The sequence below is a fragment of the Perca fluviatilis genome, chromosome 8 (genome assembly GCF_010015445.1).
Source record: "Perca fluviatilis chromosome 8, GENO_Pfluv_1.0, whole genome shotgun sequence".
Lineage (NCBI taxonomy): Eukaryota > Metazoa > Chordata > Actinopteri > Perciformes > Percidae > Perca > Perca fluviatilis.
In genome coordinates this window covers 17,859,959-17,877,072 of record NC_053119.1, presented here as the reverse complement: position 1 = coordinate 17,877,072, position 17,114 = coordinate 17,859,959, and the positions used below count along the sequence as shown (strand labels likewise).

The 17,114-nt window shown below is 41.2% G+C and overlaps 1 protein-coding gene across 1 annotated transcript; it reads left to right on the top strand.

The window, feature by feature from the left end:
• The first annotated feature begins 7 nt into the window (after positions 1–7).
• ppcdc (phosphopantothenoylcysteine decarboxylase) lies at positions 8–15,360 on the top strand. Its single transcript, XM_039809890.1, has 5 exons — positions 8–243; positions 8,388–8,483; positions 8,935–9,063; positions 9,172–9,340; positions 15,201–15,360. Exons 1-5 carry the CDS (start codon positions 100–102, stop codon positions 15,275–15,277), a joined length of 615 nt encoding a protein of 204 aa, XP_039665824.1. The 5' UTR covers positions 8–99; the 3' UTR covers positions 15,278–15,360.
• Positions 15,361–17,114: the final 1,754 nt, after the last annotated feature.

Here is a 17,114-nt window from a genome sequence, read left to right as displayed (position 1 = left end):
TTTACGGAAATAGTTAAGCGGAGAGTGGTTTACAGGAGCGACCGGAGCGACCGGGAGCGACACGGCAGTTTGTCGACCTCTTCTTGGTGATATGCTAATATGCAGACAGATGACTATGTTTCCGGTCTAAAAACTGATTTGCTGAAATCTTCCGGGACATTTCGTGTTCTTGTTGGCGTGACGGGAAGTGTTGCAGCCTTGAAACTGCCTCTTTTGGTATTCCAGCTTCTTCAGCTCCCTGGGGTGAGCTGCTTCGTAGTCATTGTTTTATACAGAGCCTGCTTTTAGTGACAGTTTTTTCTCTCTGCCTTTTATTACATAACCTATACACCAAGTAGGCTATATGCCCAATTGTCCATGCACCCTGACACATTATTTCTCTACCTGGCAGAGCGCACATAAACTTACCTTAGCCGCAAGATGGAGATGTTGCAGCTGTCAGACCAGATGTAAAACAACATAGCAGTGTAATCTTGTTATCATAGTCCTCTTACTCAGCTACAGTATTGTTATTTACTTTCAGATATAGTCGTTTTCATTTAGAAAGTACTGTGGGATTAAACTAACAAAACCGCCTATACTCAACTGCAGGGGCGTAGCCGTAATTTCAGGAGTGAGGGGAACAGACTGTTTCAGGTTCAGGAGGATGATTTTTATTGAAAGATCCTCTCCCATTTGTTTCTCCAAATTGCGGATTCCAAGTAGCCTACATTTCAATTATGATTGATGGAAACACTGACATTTCCATAAACCGCTCCATACTGTTTTACTGCCACATCTTGCCCATCTCTGCTAACATTTTAACTGGCCACACGGAGGGGGAGCATGCCAATGAACCAAGTATGTGTTATAAGGTCATCAATATGCAAAAACATTTTGTTACATTTGATACATACATCAGCGATATTAAAAAAAGAGGCTGGTTTATTGGTAAGGCCATATGGTCTAAATTAAATGATTTAGGCTATTAATAACATAATAACAATAACTTATAACCATAACTTATTTCACCAGTAAGTTGCTGTTAAACAACAAAAACAACCACCAGATGGGAAACGGAGTGAACGCAACGTCTGTTGTTTTTCTGACAACGGAAGCTGTAGACTGTTATGTCCCGGTGTTGGAATCCTCTACAGTGAAATACAGTAACACTTTACATCGTTTAACGTTAGCCGTCAGCATTTTAACCATGTTTAATCCAGCTACTATCTAACGGTAGGCTAACATTACCTGCTGTCAAGTGCAGTGTTAACTAGGGCACCTACTTATGGTGCGTTCAAATCAACTCTGACGTGTTGTAAGTGAGGGGGGACAGAGGGCACCGACATGGAAAGCGCTGACTACAGCGGCATTTGACGGTGACTGATGGCATGCCACTGTCTCACAGTGGCATAAACCGATCCCCTGGGGGCACTGGCTGCTCACTACACGGACGTGTGCCGGTCGTCAGAGTGGCATGCCGCTTGTGTTCCACCAGCACACCGTTTCATGGCAGGTGAAAGTGGTAACGTTAGGCAACGCTCAGTGACGAACAGTAAAGCAATTTCATATATCCTTGCCGATGTACTCAAAGTTAATATTAGAGCTAACATGGCTATTGTTAGCTGCACCACCATAGATTGTATAATTACATACCGGAAAATAAAAGGATACGTGAAAACATAAGTGGCATATAGTGATATGGTAAATTAATAGTGTTTTGCAATATGTTATGTTAGGATGGCAAGAATGGAGTTTAGAAAGGGTAGTAAGTAAAGTTTATTTATATAGCAGTTTTCACAGATTAAAATCACAAAGTGCTTCACAATAAAGTGAAATACAATAAATAAAAGACATAAGACATAATAATACAATGGAAAACATAGGTACATAAAATCAGACAGCCATAAAAGCCCTTGAAATGATTGATCCCCTCTGGTTTTAAAATGAGTGCGGGGGACCACTAACAACATCTGACCTGATGACCTCAGACTCCGGGAAGAAGTGCGACGATGTATCAGGTCAGATATAGAAGAAGGAGAGAGGTCGGCACCACACATCTTGAGTTCTACTCGATAACTTTAATAATCCTTTAGGGCTTTTATGGCACCAAAAAAAATACCCAGATCCTATGAGTATCGAAAAATGATTTATCTTTCGGTGCCAAATTTTGGTTCCAAAAGCATCTCAGCGCGTAAGCTTATCTGTCCTATCTGCATATTGACACAGAGCGGATCTCTGACCGACGGTGCGGACGGAGTAAACTACATCGGCTCTGCAGTTTTCTTGAAGTCACAGTGAGTTATGGCGATGCCGATAAAGTGGTTTCAAGTGTGGTTACAGTTTTTCAAAACTTCACGCAGACAGCGTTTGCTGCGATATGTTATTAATGGCGAGCAGAAAGCAGTCTCGTGCTGTTGTTTTACACTTCCTCTGAGACAATCAGGCAAAACAGTGGTTTCTATGCCCTGATGACTGACTGACAGGCTGAGGTTGTAAGGAAAGGCAACTTTACTTCTACAGCACCTTTCAGCAACAAGGCAATTCAATTACATTCCTTTGCACTTAAGTTAGTTCTTCATTAGTTCAATGTTGACAACAGGGCAGTCACCAAGTTTATTGTTAAAGGTTTGTGTCATTATGCAGTTTGCTCTAAATAGTTTTTGTTCTTTGCATTTTAGTTAGTTCAATATTAGCCTGTACACAATGTCATGTGTTTATTTATTATTTATAATATGTTGTGGCAAAAAGGTTTCTCTTTTTTTGTTAATTTTTAAAGTTGGGATTGATACCAATCCTGAGTATCTGACTGGCGCACCCTTATCCAAAAGCACAACCAGTTTTATTAATGTTACTCTGAGTGAGCAGTGTTACCAGATTTTTTTATTTTGATAACTGTTTTGATTCACAATTAAGGTGGAAAATAAAAGTTTTGTGTTTAATGTATTTTTGTTGATATTGAAATGGATTTTAAAACATATGATATCGAAATAAGTATCGTTAAGGAACCGGCATCAAAACTGAGGTATCAACATTGGCACTGGATCGAAAGATTTTGAACGATGTCCAGCCCTTTAATCCTTCAACCGTTACAGGACACCATCCTCCATCTGGCTACTAGGTGTAGGGCTGCTCGATTATGGTAAAAATCATAATCACGATTATTTTGGTCAATATTTGACTCACGATTATTTAACACGATTACTCATTGACTTTTGGAAAGATGTTGCATTTTTTTGTTATTTTAAAAACAGTGAAACAGTTAAACAAATCAACAGTGAAAACCCAGTGAACTTAACATTTTTTTATATTTTCTTTCAATAACTTTTGTTAGACTATCAAACCTTAATAAAGGTAAAGACTTTCTTTAGATGTTTATCCTGTTCAGCTGATTACTATTTTAACTAAATTTTTTACAAACTCTATTCAGCTAAACCAGTATCCAGTATCAAAGTCTTTCAGTTATCTCATAGGGTTTCTCACCCTAGCTGGGTAGCATCTTTCAGCCTGCAGATAATGGCAGATAATGAGACTGCTCAGCTAGATGGTGCTGTATGGATGAGTTATGTCTGGTAAGTCTACCGGTATGGCTGTAAGATCTGGTGTGGAAACAAGGTGGCTGCAATTCCGACACAGGTTTCCCATAAGTATCTCAATAATGTAAGATCTTGGCGCATCTGCTCTTGCTTTCACTGTCCCTTTTTCCTTTGTGTCACTGACGCAGACATGATCACCCAGTTTCAGTTCTGGCAGGTCATGAGCTCTGTGTCTTCTGTTGAAGTTTTTCCACTGTTTCTGTCTGCTGTTTTGTTCCTCCTCTTTCAGTTTTGAGATGCCAGGCTATCCTGGATTGGATGGAACAGTAGTTCTTATGTGTCAGCCCATCAGCAGTTCTGCAGGACTGTGCCCATTGGCCAGGGGTTTGGCTCGGTAAGCCATCAGAGCCAGGTACGGATCCTTTCCTTTCTGCAGAAGGCTTTTTACTGTCATGACTGCACGCTGTGCTTCTCCATTACTTTGAGGGAAGTGGGGACTTGATGTAATGTGAGTGAATCCCTATGTTGCTGCTGTTTGAAACGATCTACAGAGAACTGAGGGCCGTTATCGGTTCTGACTTCAGATGCCATGTCTGGCAAAGATGGATTTGAAGTGTTCCAATTACTGCTGCTGCTATAGTCAAGGTGAGTTTGGCTATTTCTATAAAGCGGGAGAAGTAGTCCACTACTACCAGATACAGATAGCTGTTTCACCCAAACAGATCAGCACCAACCTTAGCCAATGGCCTATCTGAAAAGTCCGTTGGCATTAATGTCTCTTTTGAAGTTTACTCTCTTTTGCACAGGTGTCACAGTTCTCAACATACCTCTTCAGCTTTATGTTTAATCCTGGCCACCAGACAGATTGTTTTGGCACGCTTGTGGCACTTGTGTCCTACATGCAGTTTCTGAATGTCTGTTTGTAGTGACTTTGGTATCACTAGTCTACTACTCTTCAGCAGTAGTCTATTCTCTACTGTGAGCTCGCCAGCCAACTGTAGGAAAGCCCTGTCCATCGTGAACCTATCTGGCCACCCATCAGTACAGTACTTGCACCAGTATGTCATCTTTGTCCTGGTACTCCCTGATTTCCTGCAGTCTCTTTTCTGTTGCTGGCAGGCTTGACATGACTGTATTGACATACAGATTGACCTCTCTCGCCTGCTTTGTGTCACCTATGATTCCCACAGGTGCTCTTGACAGGACATCAGCAGTGGCTATGTTTTTACCTGCAACATGGGAGATGGTGTATGAGAACCTCATCAATCTCATTCTCAGTCTTTGAATACAAGGAGATAACTCATCCAGGTTTTTCGACCCCAGCAGCAGCACAAGGGGCTTGTGGTCAGTCTTAACATGGAAAGCAATCCCAACAAGGAAATCAGAGAATCCCTCACACGCCCATGTAATGGATAAGGCCTCTTCTTCTATTTGAGCGTATCTTTGCTCTGTGGCGGTGAGTGCTCTTGGGTCTTATGCTACTGGTTTGAGTTGGTTGTCATGCTGCATCTGAAGTAACCCTGCCATATGGGTCCATATGAGGATGCATCGGCTGAAACTACCGTGTCGGCTTTGGTGCTGTCAAGTACCAGGCCTGGCGGCGTGCTCAGATCCTTTTTGATACTTTCAAATGCTGTGTGTTGTTTCTCTCCCCATATCCACATGTTCCTTGCTCTCAACAGATCTCTGAGTGGTTGTGTCTTTTTTGCCAGGTGTGGGAGTTATTTACCCAGGTGATTTACCATCCCCAGGAACCGTTTGACTCCACTCACAGCTGGCTCTTTCATTCTGGTAACCGCTTCCACTTTATTAGGATCTGCTCTGACTCCGGACCCATCGATGACCTGCCCCAGGAACTCGACAGAGTCTTTTGAGAATTCACACTTCTCACTTTTCAGTGTGACTCCTGCTTTCTTGGGTATTTTGAAAACTGTATGCAGGCGTATGTCATGGAGGATCTGTGACTCTTGACATTTGGCATAATACTCTCTCTAAGCCCTCCAGGATCTGGGACATTCTCCTTTGGAAGTGCTCTGGTGCAGAGGATATGCCAAAACACAGGCGGTTAAAGCAGTATCTGCCAGATAGTGTGATCAATGTTGTTATGAGTGAAGATTCTTTGGCTAAGGGGATTTGCCAAAACTCTGAGTTTGCATTGTGCTTTGAAAACATATTTAGCACCCTCTAACTGTCCAAGTGTATGCTCTGAAGCATGTGCCTCTCAGGCGGTTCCTTGCAGCCCCATAGAGAGTTTTCGCTGGTTTCTCCAGCTGTTACATCTGCCCCTGTATCTATCCTGAACTCAGATTTGTGGTCGTCTATCTTCACTTTTGCTAGCCAGGTTTCACCGCTCCTGTCTGTGTCCACTGAGCCCAAGAAAGCAATGTCCTCCTCCGTGGCTTCTTTACAGGTGGCTTAGATCACTCCAAAGCCCCAGACATGCACACTTTTGCATAGTGTACTTTTTTGCGACATTGGTTGCAAAATGCATCTTTGGTTGGACACTGCTGTTTGCTATGAGATGGCGCTCTACCACATCTTTTGTGTCGCAATGTGGCTGTGACTGTGGGTGTCTACTTTATCTCTTAAAGTGCATTTTACATTGCTGCCCAGCTTTTCCTTTGTGAGAAGTTCGCTGCTGCAGACCAACACTGTCCATTTTGGCTGCTGTAGCCTCTGCTTTGAAGTTGCTCTTCAGCATGTCCCGCTGTTTTTTCACTAGTTAGATTTTTTTTGGCAGACGCGAGTGACTGCTTTCTTCAATGTTAGCTCTGGGTCCATTTGAAGTTGCTCAGACAAGCTTGTCTCTCAGGCCCACTAACATGTAATGTATCTTTTCACTCTGTAGTTCTCCATAACCACAATGTTCTGACAGACGACGACATGCTGTGCTGAAATTATCCTGTCTCTGATTGAATTTGGCTCGTCAAATCACATTTTTCCGGACTACAAAGTGTGCTTCCAGTTTAGCTATGACCGTGTTGTACTCACTCGTCTCCTCCTCCATCAGGCAAAGTGAGGTTATCACATCTTGGGCTTCATCTCCCATAGCATAGATTAGAGTGTTCACTTGCTTTTCATTGGGCTGTAACGTTAGTTCCAAACCACATGCTATCCTGAACCTATCAAACCTTCTGATCCACTTGGGCCACTCTTTTGGCTTTTGTGAAAGCTGGGTGGTGGAGGCATTTGAAACTGATCCATTGCTCCACACCCTTTTCTTTTCTCCCTTCCACTTGCTGCACACTGTAACGTTAGCTTGATCGCTAGCTAGCATTAATTTAATTTAGCCGAGTAATCAGCAAGGCTGCTAAACAAATAAAAACCGCAGGTTCTCTTCGTTCTTCATGAACCAACCTTCTCTGATGGGTTTGTGTCTGTTGTGAACCAAGTATTCTGACACAGTGTTATGTTAGGATGGCAAGAATGGACTATAGAAAGTAGAGTTTGGCACCACACTTTTAATTTTAATAATCCTTCCACCCTGTTACAGCCTAGCCTGACGTCGTCATACTCAGATTCTAGTCAGAATATGATTCTGATACTGCTCCATTGGGCTGTGATTATGGGGCGTGTTTCAAACGAACCAGGAAAGAAAATGCCTCTGCACTCAATTGGATAGACCTACAACCAATCAGAGCAACGGAAACAGACGTCACAGAAGCTGCAAGTCAAAGGCAGGCTTTGACAGAGCAAAGGCAGAGGCAGCAGTTTCTGTGTCGTGCGGATGGTTGTAGCAATGTGTATATACATACGTGATCGTGGTTCTCTGTTCCTCTTTTAAAATTAATGCGCTGTCGGGGCGACCTCTTGCTCACCCAGTAAGAGTGTTCGCCCCATGTTGGCTGAGTCCTGCAGCGACGCGGGTTCGAATCCAACCTGCTGCCCTTTGCTGTGTGTCATCCCCTATCTCTCTCCCCCTTTCATGTCTATCTATCTATCACTTCAAAATAAAGGGAAAAGCCCCGATGGGGACACGATGGCAGCCATCTTTGTTGTAAATGAATTCAACCCAAGCGCTCTTTAGTGACATGGTTGATTATGTTACTGTTGATCATCTGTCCATCATCGTATAAAGCCCGCCCTGACAATTTGATTGGTCCGAACAGCTCTGGTTTGAGCATAGTTGCTCCACAACGGATCAAGGTCCAGACCGAACTTCCCAACCTCAAATATTGTGGGCGGGGCTAAGTTTGGCTGGCATCCAGGCTAGTTACAGCCAGGACACTATCCATATCTGTCCACTAGGCGGCAGTGACATAACGCAACACAACTCTTATAACCAGGGTTCAAAATTAACTTTTTGTTCACCAGGCAAATGGCTAGTGAATATTAAAATTTTACCAGACACTTAATAAATTGCATTGATTTTTTTGGCTGGTGAGTGAAGCAAATCTACCAGCCATTAGCTTATTTTACCAACATTTGGCTAGTAGATGATGCTAATTTTGGACCCTGCTTATACAACTACACAATACATAAAATAAAGACAGTGTTAGGACTGTATAGCCATCCTTAATATTTGCAAGGAACATTCACCATGAGAGAGAGAAACTCAAAATTTGGGAATTACACTAAGTAGCCTTAAAAAAGTATTTTAATAGGATAATAGTGTATAATGAAATTGCATATGATCCTGAGAAGTGCAGTCAAAACCATATGCCCAGGCTTATTGTTCAAACCTGACCACACAATTCTGTGAAAGGTCCTAAGGTATACTAAAGTGTAAGACCCATAAAATGGTCTCTTAAAATATCAGTTAATTGCCATTTATAGGTGTCTCTTCTTAGTTTTCCACCTCTTTAGCACTATAGCAATACTAAAAAGTGCTTTTTAAAATCCCTGCGACTGTCACTGTCTTGTTTTATTTAGGTGGATGTAAGAGTCGTCACCACAGAGCATGCCAAGCACTTCTACAATCCTGCAGAGGTTTCAGTAAAAATCTACAGTGACAAGGATGAGTGGGAGGTAACAATTGTCAAATGTCCTTGTATTGCCAATATTAACTGACAGTCAATAGCAGAATTTCTCAAACTTGGTGCCACTGATAAGCCAAATTGATTGTGTAAGATTTCTAAAAAGGTATTTTTTTTTAACTGGTGTATTTTTAGTAATAGGTATGATGATGACATATATCATCATTTGCATACAGTGAATTTTAAGATCCCTTTTTGCTCTTGAAATGTAAGTTTTAAAATATAAAAGAATAAACTGAAAATCACACTGAATGAATTAAAGTGTGGCATGAGTTGACCAATAATCACAGCTTTTCAGTTGCTGAGGTCAGGAGAATTTTGAAACATAGAAACATGGCCAAGGGCCAGAAAAGATTGAGAAACTTTGGTCTAAAGTATCATGCATTCCAGAAGAGAAGTGAGCAAGTGATCCAAGCGTTCCTAACGGCATGTCTCTGTTCTAGCTGTGGACTCAGAGATCTGACCCTGTGTTGCACATTGAGCTAAGGCGCTGGGCAGACTTACTTGTCATTGCCCCCCTTGATGCCAACACTCTTGGAAAGATTGCTAATGGAATTTGTGACAATCTCTTGGTAAGAACATCAAAATGATCATTTGATTGTCTACAACATGTGATGGCAAATAATTCATGCCATGATTTCTCTGAAATTATTTCCAAATGTAATCTTTGTCATTGGCAGACATGTGTGGTAAGAGCCTGGGATACCAGTCGCCCTCTGCTCTTCTGCCCTGCAATGAATACAGCTATGTGGCAACATCCCATTACAGCCCAGCAGGTATCCTGTCTCACAGAGTTTGGATATATGGAAATCCCCTGCGTTGCTAAGAAGCTAGTATGTGGAGATGAAGGTGGGTCAATTCCAGAAAAAAGGATATTGCGTATCAATTATTTCAATTATTGACTTTCACCTTCTGACATTTTAGAATGCAGGAGCCTGTTGGTTTGACCAAAACAATTAGAATGCATTGCAAGAAAATGACCTGACTGATTCTAGCATTAAGTACTTCATTATAGATTTAAACTACATTATAGACTTTTCAATTTTATTATCACCATAACATTTTTTAGGTATGCAGGTCAATAAATAAATACTTCTTACCTTAAATGACACATAAGTCGTCCGCAGGGGCAGTAATTGTAAAATAAGCAAAATGAACTAAATAAGGTTTCAGAGTAGAGTTTCTCTCCCTTCCTCAAATATACTGTATCTATATGTGTAAGTTGAGCAACTTACCACTAGTTGAAAATCCTCCTCCTCCAGTGGTTTAACTTCTCACCTTTCTGCAGTGATGTAGAATTGTACTCCAGGGTGTGTCGGTACGCTGTTGTTGTTGTTGTTGTTGTTGTTGTGTGGTTACAGGTGCAGCAGAGCACAAGTCTGACCACACACTTTAAACTTTCAACCAGAGAGGGCAGTGAAATACAGCTTTTCAGTCTAGTTTTAAGTTGCTGTAATATAAAGAGAAATGCAAGAAGCCAATTTGTGAATGCCCACCCTACTTTTTTGGAATCAGGTTTTTTTTTTTTTTTTAGCTTAAGCCAGTAGCCACCTTTCAACTTTTACCTTGTTTCCATAACCCAGCATCCGCATTCCAAGGCCCCTGCCTTCATCTGCTCCTCGGCTGGTGGTGCACCAAACCTCTTCCTTGTGGCTAGAGGGACCACATAGTCGTGGTCTCTACATTGTTATAGCCTTGCTAGCTCTCTTGCTAGGCATGCTGCCACCTGGATGAGGAACAGAAAATGGACGGATAGTATCATCTTTTAGAGAGTAGACATTGTACAACAGCTGACCCCAATGAGCTATGTCTTTACTTCAGTGAAGGGTAAGAACTTTTGTTGGAATGTAGAAAACCATAAAACTGATGAAGTTGATGTCCCGTCTGGTTCTCAGCATACTGGGCAGTCTATACTGTTATTGGCTTCTGAGACTGGCTTAGTTTGGGTCCCGGTGCGGGGATGAGGAGATAGTAATAAAAAAATGGCCCAGTATATATCAACTATTCACTCAAAAATAGTCGGACTAGCAGACAGACTTACTGTGTCCTCCTTACAAAGAGGATACACGCTGTTCTAATGTTTTAATGTCTGGCAGTATAGAGTCTCTGTGCTTTAAGGTCTACAATATAGTTTAATTTGGATCTGATAACTGGCCTGCGTAGATTCTAAAACAGTGTGTTATCATTTCACCTGGTATCTTCTTATAACTTCCATTCTTTGCATCCATTTGTGGCATACTTATAGCTTTGGCATACCTTCAGCTTAGCATGCTTTAACATTAGTTACTTACATTAACTAACATTAGTTAATCTTGTTATCTAATGATTTATAAAAAACTTTACATTTTAGTTGGTACATTATCTTGTGCATTCGATTAGAAAAAAAAACTCCTGATGACATTCATTAAGGAGGGTAGGATTGCTTGATCAAAGATTTAAAGTGTTAATCAGGTTTAGACAACTCAGTCAAGTACTGACTGGTATACAAGAAAGGTACAGCAGAAGACAAATTGTTGTCAAGAATATTGCCTGGGGTAAAAAAAAAAAGCACTTCAGTGCAATTGGTTCTTTAAGGTGATCAACAGGTTGCACAATGTTTTTATGTCCTCCAATTAAGTCCTTGACTTTGTAAACAACTTTCCTTTTAATTTGTCTTGTGGTTATATAATTAAGTTTTAAAAAAATGCACCCTGTGGTCCAGTGTAAGACAATGACTGATACTGGATCTAAAGATTCAGTCTCACTAAATTTGTATTTTCAAGAGACCTTGGTAAGATACTCTAGTGATGTTTTAAATACTCACACAAACCACTGTAAATGTGGGAGCTGTTGAAAAAAAGTTATATTTTTTTTATTTATTTATACACACTCACTCACTCACACTCTCTCTCTCTACAGGCCAAAAGTTTGGACACACCTTCTCATTCAATGCGTTTTCTTTATTTTCATGACTATTTACATTGTAGATTCTCAATGAAGGCATCAAAACTATGAATGAACACGTGGAATTATTTACTTAACAAAAAAGTGTGAAATAACTGAAAACATGTCTTATATTCTAGTTTCTTCAAAGTAGCCACCCTTTGCTCTGATTACTGCTTTGCACACTCTTGGCATTCTCTTGATGAGCTTCAAGAGGTAGTTAGTCCATGAGCCTAGTTGGATGTGATCTGACTGATGTATGCTGGGATCAGGAGTAGTTGGATGTGATCTGACTGATGTATGCTGGGATCAGGAGTAGGTGGACGTGATCTGACTGATGCATGCTGGGATCAGGAGTAGTTGGATGTGATCTGACTGATGTATGCTGGGATCAGGAGTAGTTGGATGTGACCTGACTGGCCCAGATGAGGGAGAGGAGCAGTTCTGTATGCTTTCTTGATGTTAGAGTATACATGATCTAGTGTGTTCTTCCCTCTAGTAGCAGAATCTACATGCTGGAAAAAGCTGGGGAGTACAGACTTTAAGGATGCCTTGTTTAAGTCCCTTGCTACAATATGCATCCCCACCAGGTAATCGCGCTGCATTTTGTTCACTATGGTTAGCAGTCAGCCAAACTTGTGCTAACGTTGGCATCGGGGGCTGTGTAGACGGCAGTGTGCAGTTTTCATGGTAAATAAAATGGTATTTAATATAATGTATATTACCGACAGGGCTTCCAGGTCAGGTGAGCAGTGCTGGGCAACGATCCTGCTGTTGGTACTCCATTCATTATGCACAAAAAATGCAGTCCTCCTCCTCTGGTCTTGCCGGAGTTCTTGTCTCGATCCTGCCGGTAGCTAGTTCGGCCTGCTAGATGCCGACAACAATCTACGGAGCGCCCGGTCTGGCTATGTCCTCCGGGATGTTATGAGCCACCTGAAAGGCTCCTGTAACGGCTGTGTTGTATCGTAGTCCTATATTGATTAGTTCAGTGTGGCTGTACTTGTATAAATATACACCGAAAGGAGAGCTAGCAGCCGCTGCACAATCGCGCACCGCCATCTTTGTTGACATTAGTGAATGTCTAGCGTTCCAATGCGTGTTTTGAAGTGTTTTTTCTAAGTAATTTAAATACTCGATAATGTCAATTTGCACATCGTTAACACAACGACAATATTATCGTAGACTATATATATCGCCCACCCCTACTATAGGTATAATCTCCCTCTGTCTATTCCCCATCAATTCACAAGCACAAGAGAAGAAGTATTTGTACTTACATTTAATACCCCTGGAACTCATTGGAAGTTGATTGAAGATGGCATAGTTGGTAGTGTTGTTATAACCAGTCAACTGAACCAACGATCTTTTCAGAAAACTGACAAAACCTTGTCAAACTCCATCAACATTACGTGGATGAGCTACTTTCTGACTTTCTAAATGAAAGTGGCTGAATATAAAAAAATACATGATAGAAGCAACACTATTGAAAACAATTACTTTTATTACAACTGTACATGAGTAAATAGGCCATTTGGCCCTGGACTAATAGGGTATTCTATTTGTCCATTCTATTGGCTCCTTTCTATTTTGAAGACTTGTGCTGGCTGCATAAGTCTAATTTAATGCTCTCACATATAAATAGTATGGGTATATTGACCATTTTCTGAATCATCAGAGTGCCTTGAGTATTGAAGTTGTTGAGTTTTGTGTCCCTGGTGTTCTTTCATGCCCCAGGGATAAAAGAAAGCATACAGTTTAGGCGGAAATTCTGAGAAAATGTGTGTTATTTCTGGTTTAAAGAAGTCATGTGACCTCTGTGTTTGTCAGACAGATTCAGTACTGGGCTTAAATGAAAGCCTAAAAGGTCCCCTTTACAACGATACCAAGCACCATATTATAGAATATTGACAATATCCCTACCATGAGCCTAAACGAGATATACACCAGATTTCAAAAACAGAATTTATCTTAGGGGGTTAGTAACTTCATGAGCTGAAAAAAAGTGATTCGCTACCACCCCTGCACTGCTATCGTGATTTTTCTAGTACTGGGGGTGTATACCTTGCCAAAAATCACTGTGAGCCTTTGTCCCCCCCCAGATGATACAGATGGCCCAAATGTGGGGCCCTGGCTCATGGACTAAGTCACCTGAAATGGTTTTCCAACAGTCTTGAAGGAGTTCCCAGAGATGCTTAGCACTTGTTGGCCCTTTTGCCTTCACTCTGTGGTCCAGCTCACCCCAAACCATCTCGATTGGGTTCAGGTCCGGTGACTGTGGAGGCCAGGTCATCTGGCGCAGCACTCCATCACTCTCCTTCTTGGTCAAATAGCCCTTACACAGCCTGGAGGTGTGTTTGGGGTCATTGTCCTGTTGAAAAATAAATGATGGTCCAACTAAATGCAAACCGGATGGGATGGCATGTCGCTGCAGGATGCTGTGGTAGCCATGCTGGTTCAGTATGCCTTCAATTTTGAATAAATCCCCAACAGTGTAACCAGCAAAGTACCCCCACACCATCACACCTCCTCCTCCATGCTTCACGGTGGGAACCAGGCATGTAGAATCCATCCGTTCACCTTTTCTGCATCGCACAAAGACACGGTGGTTGGAACCAAAAATCTCAAATTTGGACTCCTCAGACCAAAGCACAGATTTCCACTGGTCTAATGTCCATTCCTTGTGTTTCTTGGCCCAAACAAATCTCTTCTGCTTGTTGCCTCTCCCTAGCAATGGTTTCCTAGCAGCTACTTGACCATGAAGGCCTGTTTCGCGCAGTGTCCTCTTAACAGTTGTTCTAGAGATGTGTCTGCTGCTAGAACTCTGTGTGGCATTCATCTGGTCTCTAATCTGAGCTGCTGTTAACTTGCGATTTCTGAGGCTGGTGACTCGGATGAACTTATCCTCAATAGCAGAGGTGACTCTTGGTCTTCCTTTCCTGGGGCGGTCCTCATGTGAGCCAGTTTTGTTGTAGCGCTTGATGTTTTTTGCGACTGCACTCGGGGACACATTCAAAGTTTTCGCAATTTTCCAGACTGACTGACCTTCATTTGTTAAAGTAATGATGGCCACTCGTTTCTCTTTACTTAGCTGATTGGTTCTTGCCATAATATGAATTCTAACAGTTGTCCAATAGGGCTGTCGGCTGTGTATCAACCTGACTTCTGCACAACACAACTGATGGTCCCAACCCCATTAATAAGGGAAAGAATTCCACTAATTAACCCTGACAAGGCACACCTGTGAAGTGAAAACCATTTCAGGTGACTACCTCATGAAGCTCATATATATATATATATATATATATATATATATATATATATATAAAAACTACTAATAATGTCATATTGATGCATCAACAAAAGTGGTAAAAATGTTTGTCTTTGTTAAAAAAACAAACCTCAGATAACCTATCTACAATGACTAGAAAAGCAACTCTTTCTGCTCTTTCAAGTAGAACTTGGAATCCGTGGCAGCAGGAAGCGTTAAGTTTGAATTACCAGCAGTAGATCAGTCTCTGCACTCACCAGCTCTCTTACAGTGCTGTGTCCCCTTGATGCATTGGTGGGATCTGAACAACACACTTAAATGACCCAGCATATCTTTAGATACGCAAACCCTGTGAGTGTTAAAGAGAACATGTTTATGAAAGTGTGTTTGTGAGTATGGGGATTGCGCAATAGTGCATGAGAAGTATGTATATGTCTTCTTCATGTCATTGCTTCCAGACCACTGACTGCTAATTTATATGTTTGTGTAACTCTATAATTCTTTACTTTGTTGCAGGTAAAGGGGCCATGGCAGAGGTATCGACTATTGTCAGTGCTGTCAAACAGTATCTCCAGAAACCAGATGAGTCATGATGAAAACATGCACATAACATTGTATTGTACATTCAACTGGAACAAAAAATAAATAGTAAGGATGATGTGATGATGATTCAAAATTAGTTTCCATTATTTTGCAGTGTCCAAACCTCCAAGGCCTTACACCATGAACTCACATTGTCGCTTTTATCTATTTGACCTCTTCTCTGTGTGTGTGTGTGTGTGTGTGTGTCTGTGTGTGTGTGTGTGTGTGTGCGCGTGCGCGTGCGCCATCATTGACTGGCATCTCCCTGACACTTCTGCACCTTTACCGCCATTTAAACAGTTCGGTGCTGTTTTTATATATATCAAAAATATTAAAAACACTGTTTTCAAATTATAGTTTAAACCATGTAGGTGAATGTTTTCATTTTTCTTAATAGCAAAATGCCTCTCAAAATTAAGGTCAAAAAGTGTGGTTTTGTATTTCATTATGAGATCAGGTTTCATCAGCAATACATGGTGCAATTTGGGAAATTTCAAACATCCTGTTAATGTGTAGAGACAGTACTTTACTTTAGCAAACTGGTCATAATGCATAAAAAAGCCATTTGTATGTGCTTATTAAGTCCTCAATTTTAGTGTGTAAACAGAATTCTTTTCTTTTGAGTCTGTAGAAGATGTCATGGTTCCTATGGGGTTAAGTATTTGCGACAAAGTGGCGGAAACCCTTTTCCCGCAAGACACTTTGACGGACTGGTTTTACTGCAGGACACAAAAGTGTCAGCTGAAGTATGGATGTCCCAGACTCACTGGCCATTGGGTACTAGTAGTGTCTTATTTGAGTAAACTTATACTTTTATTTTATTTGTGCAGACAATATTGTAGTGTTTTATTTTTTAAAGTTAAATGTTTTAGATGATATACAGAAGAGAGGTAGATGTATTTAACAAAGTGCTTCTTCTTTTTTAACCACGACTCTAAGCACCAAAGGTAAAAAAAAAGGGATGAAACCAATGGTTCACATAGTGTTGGACATGTTTATCTCTCTGAACCCCCGCCCCCCACCCCACACCTCCTAACAAACCAGTCTGGATTGTGTCAAGAGAAGACAGACGAGCGAATGTCAAACCAAACCAGACAACGGTTTGTTTATATTAGTGAGTGGAAGCAGATGGTAACATCTGTCTTACTTGTAATAAACTAAAAGGAACTCAACCTTGTCTGTGGCAATCTGGAGATATGTCTGCACTGCAATATTATGTTACAAGTAGCACTGTTGATATAAAGTTGGTTAACATTCTTCTTCCTTATACATGTTTGAGAGCACTCTTTTGAAAACATGGAAGTCTTCCTGATCACGTGCATCACTGGTCAATCATTAATTGTATGTTTTTTGTCATCAAACTGTAAACATGCACTTGTATTTCCAACACTTTGAAATGTCTCTTCCCTGAGAAAGTCAACACTTTATAACCAACATTTGTGCTGCTTACGTTTTGTTTATCTGCACTCTCCAGACATCGCTAGTTTTATTATTTTATCTTAGTTATTGTCTGTTCCCACCAAATCCAAGGGAGGCAGGAGTTAATTTGGTTTGCAAATAACCAGGGGCATTGATACTGTTGAGCTGTCGAGGTTGCAGCACATGGAGGCATGTGAATGGCTCTCCAGATGAAAACCATCCTTTCCTGATCATAACTTGTCCTGCTGCTATTGGCTGCTGTGTGAATCTGTTAATGATGCCAAAGGAGCATTACATCAGCCAAACCGACAAGGGGAGTGTCACCAAGACCTTGACAGCTCTGTGGAGGATTGTGCAGCCTGCAGGTGCACCTAATGGGAATAACACCATGTTCTCACAACTATGGACACATCATTAAAATACAGATAG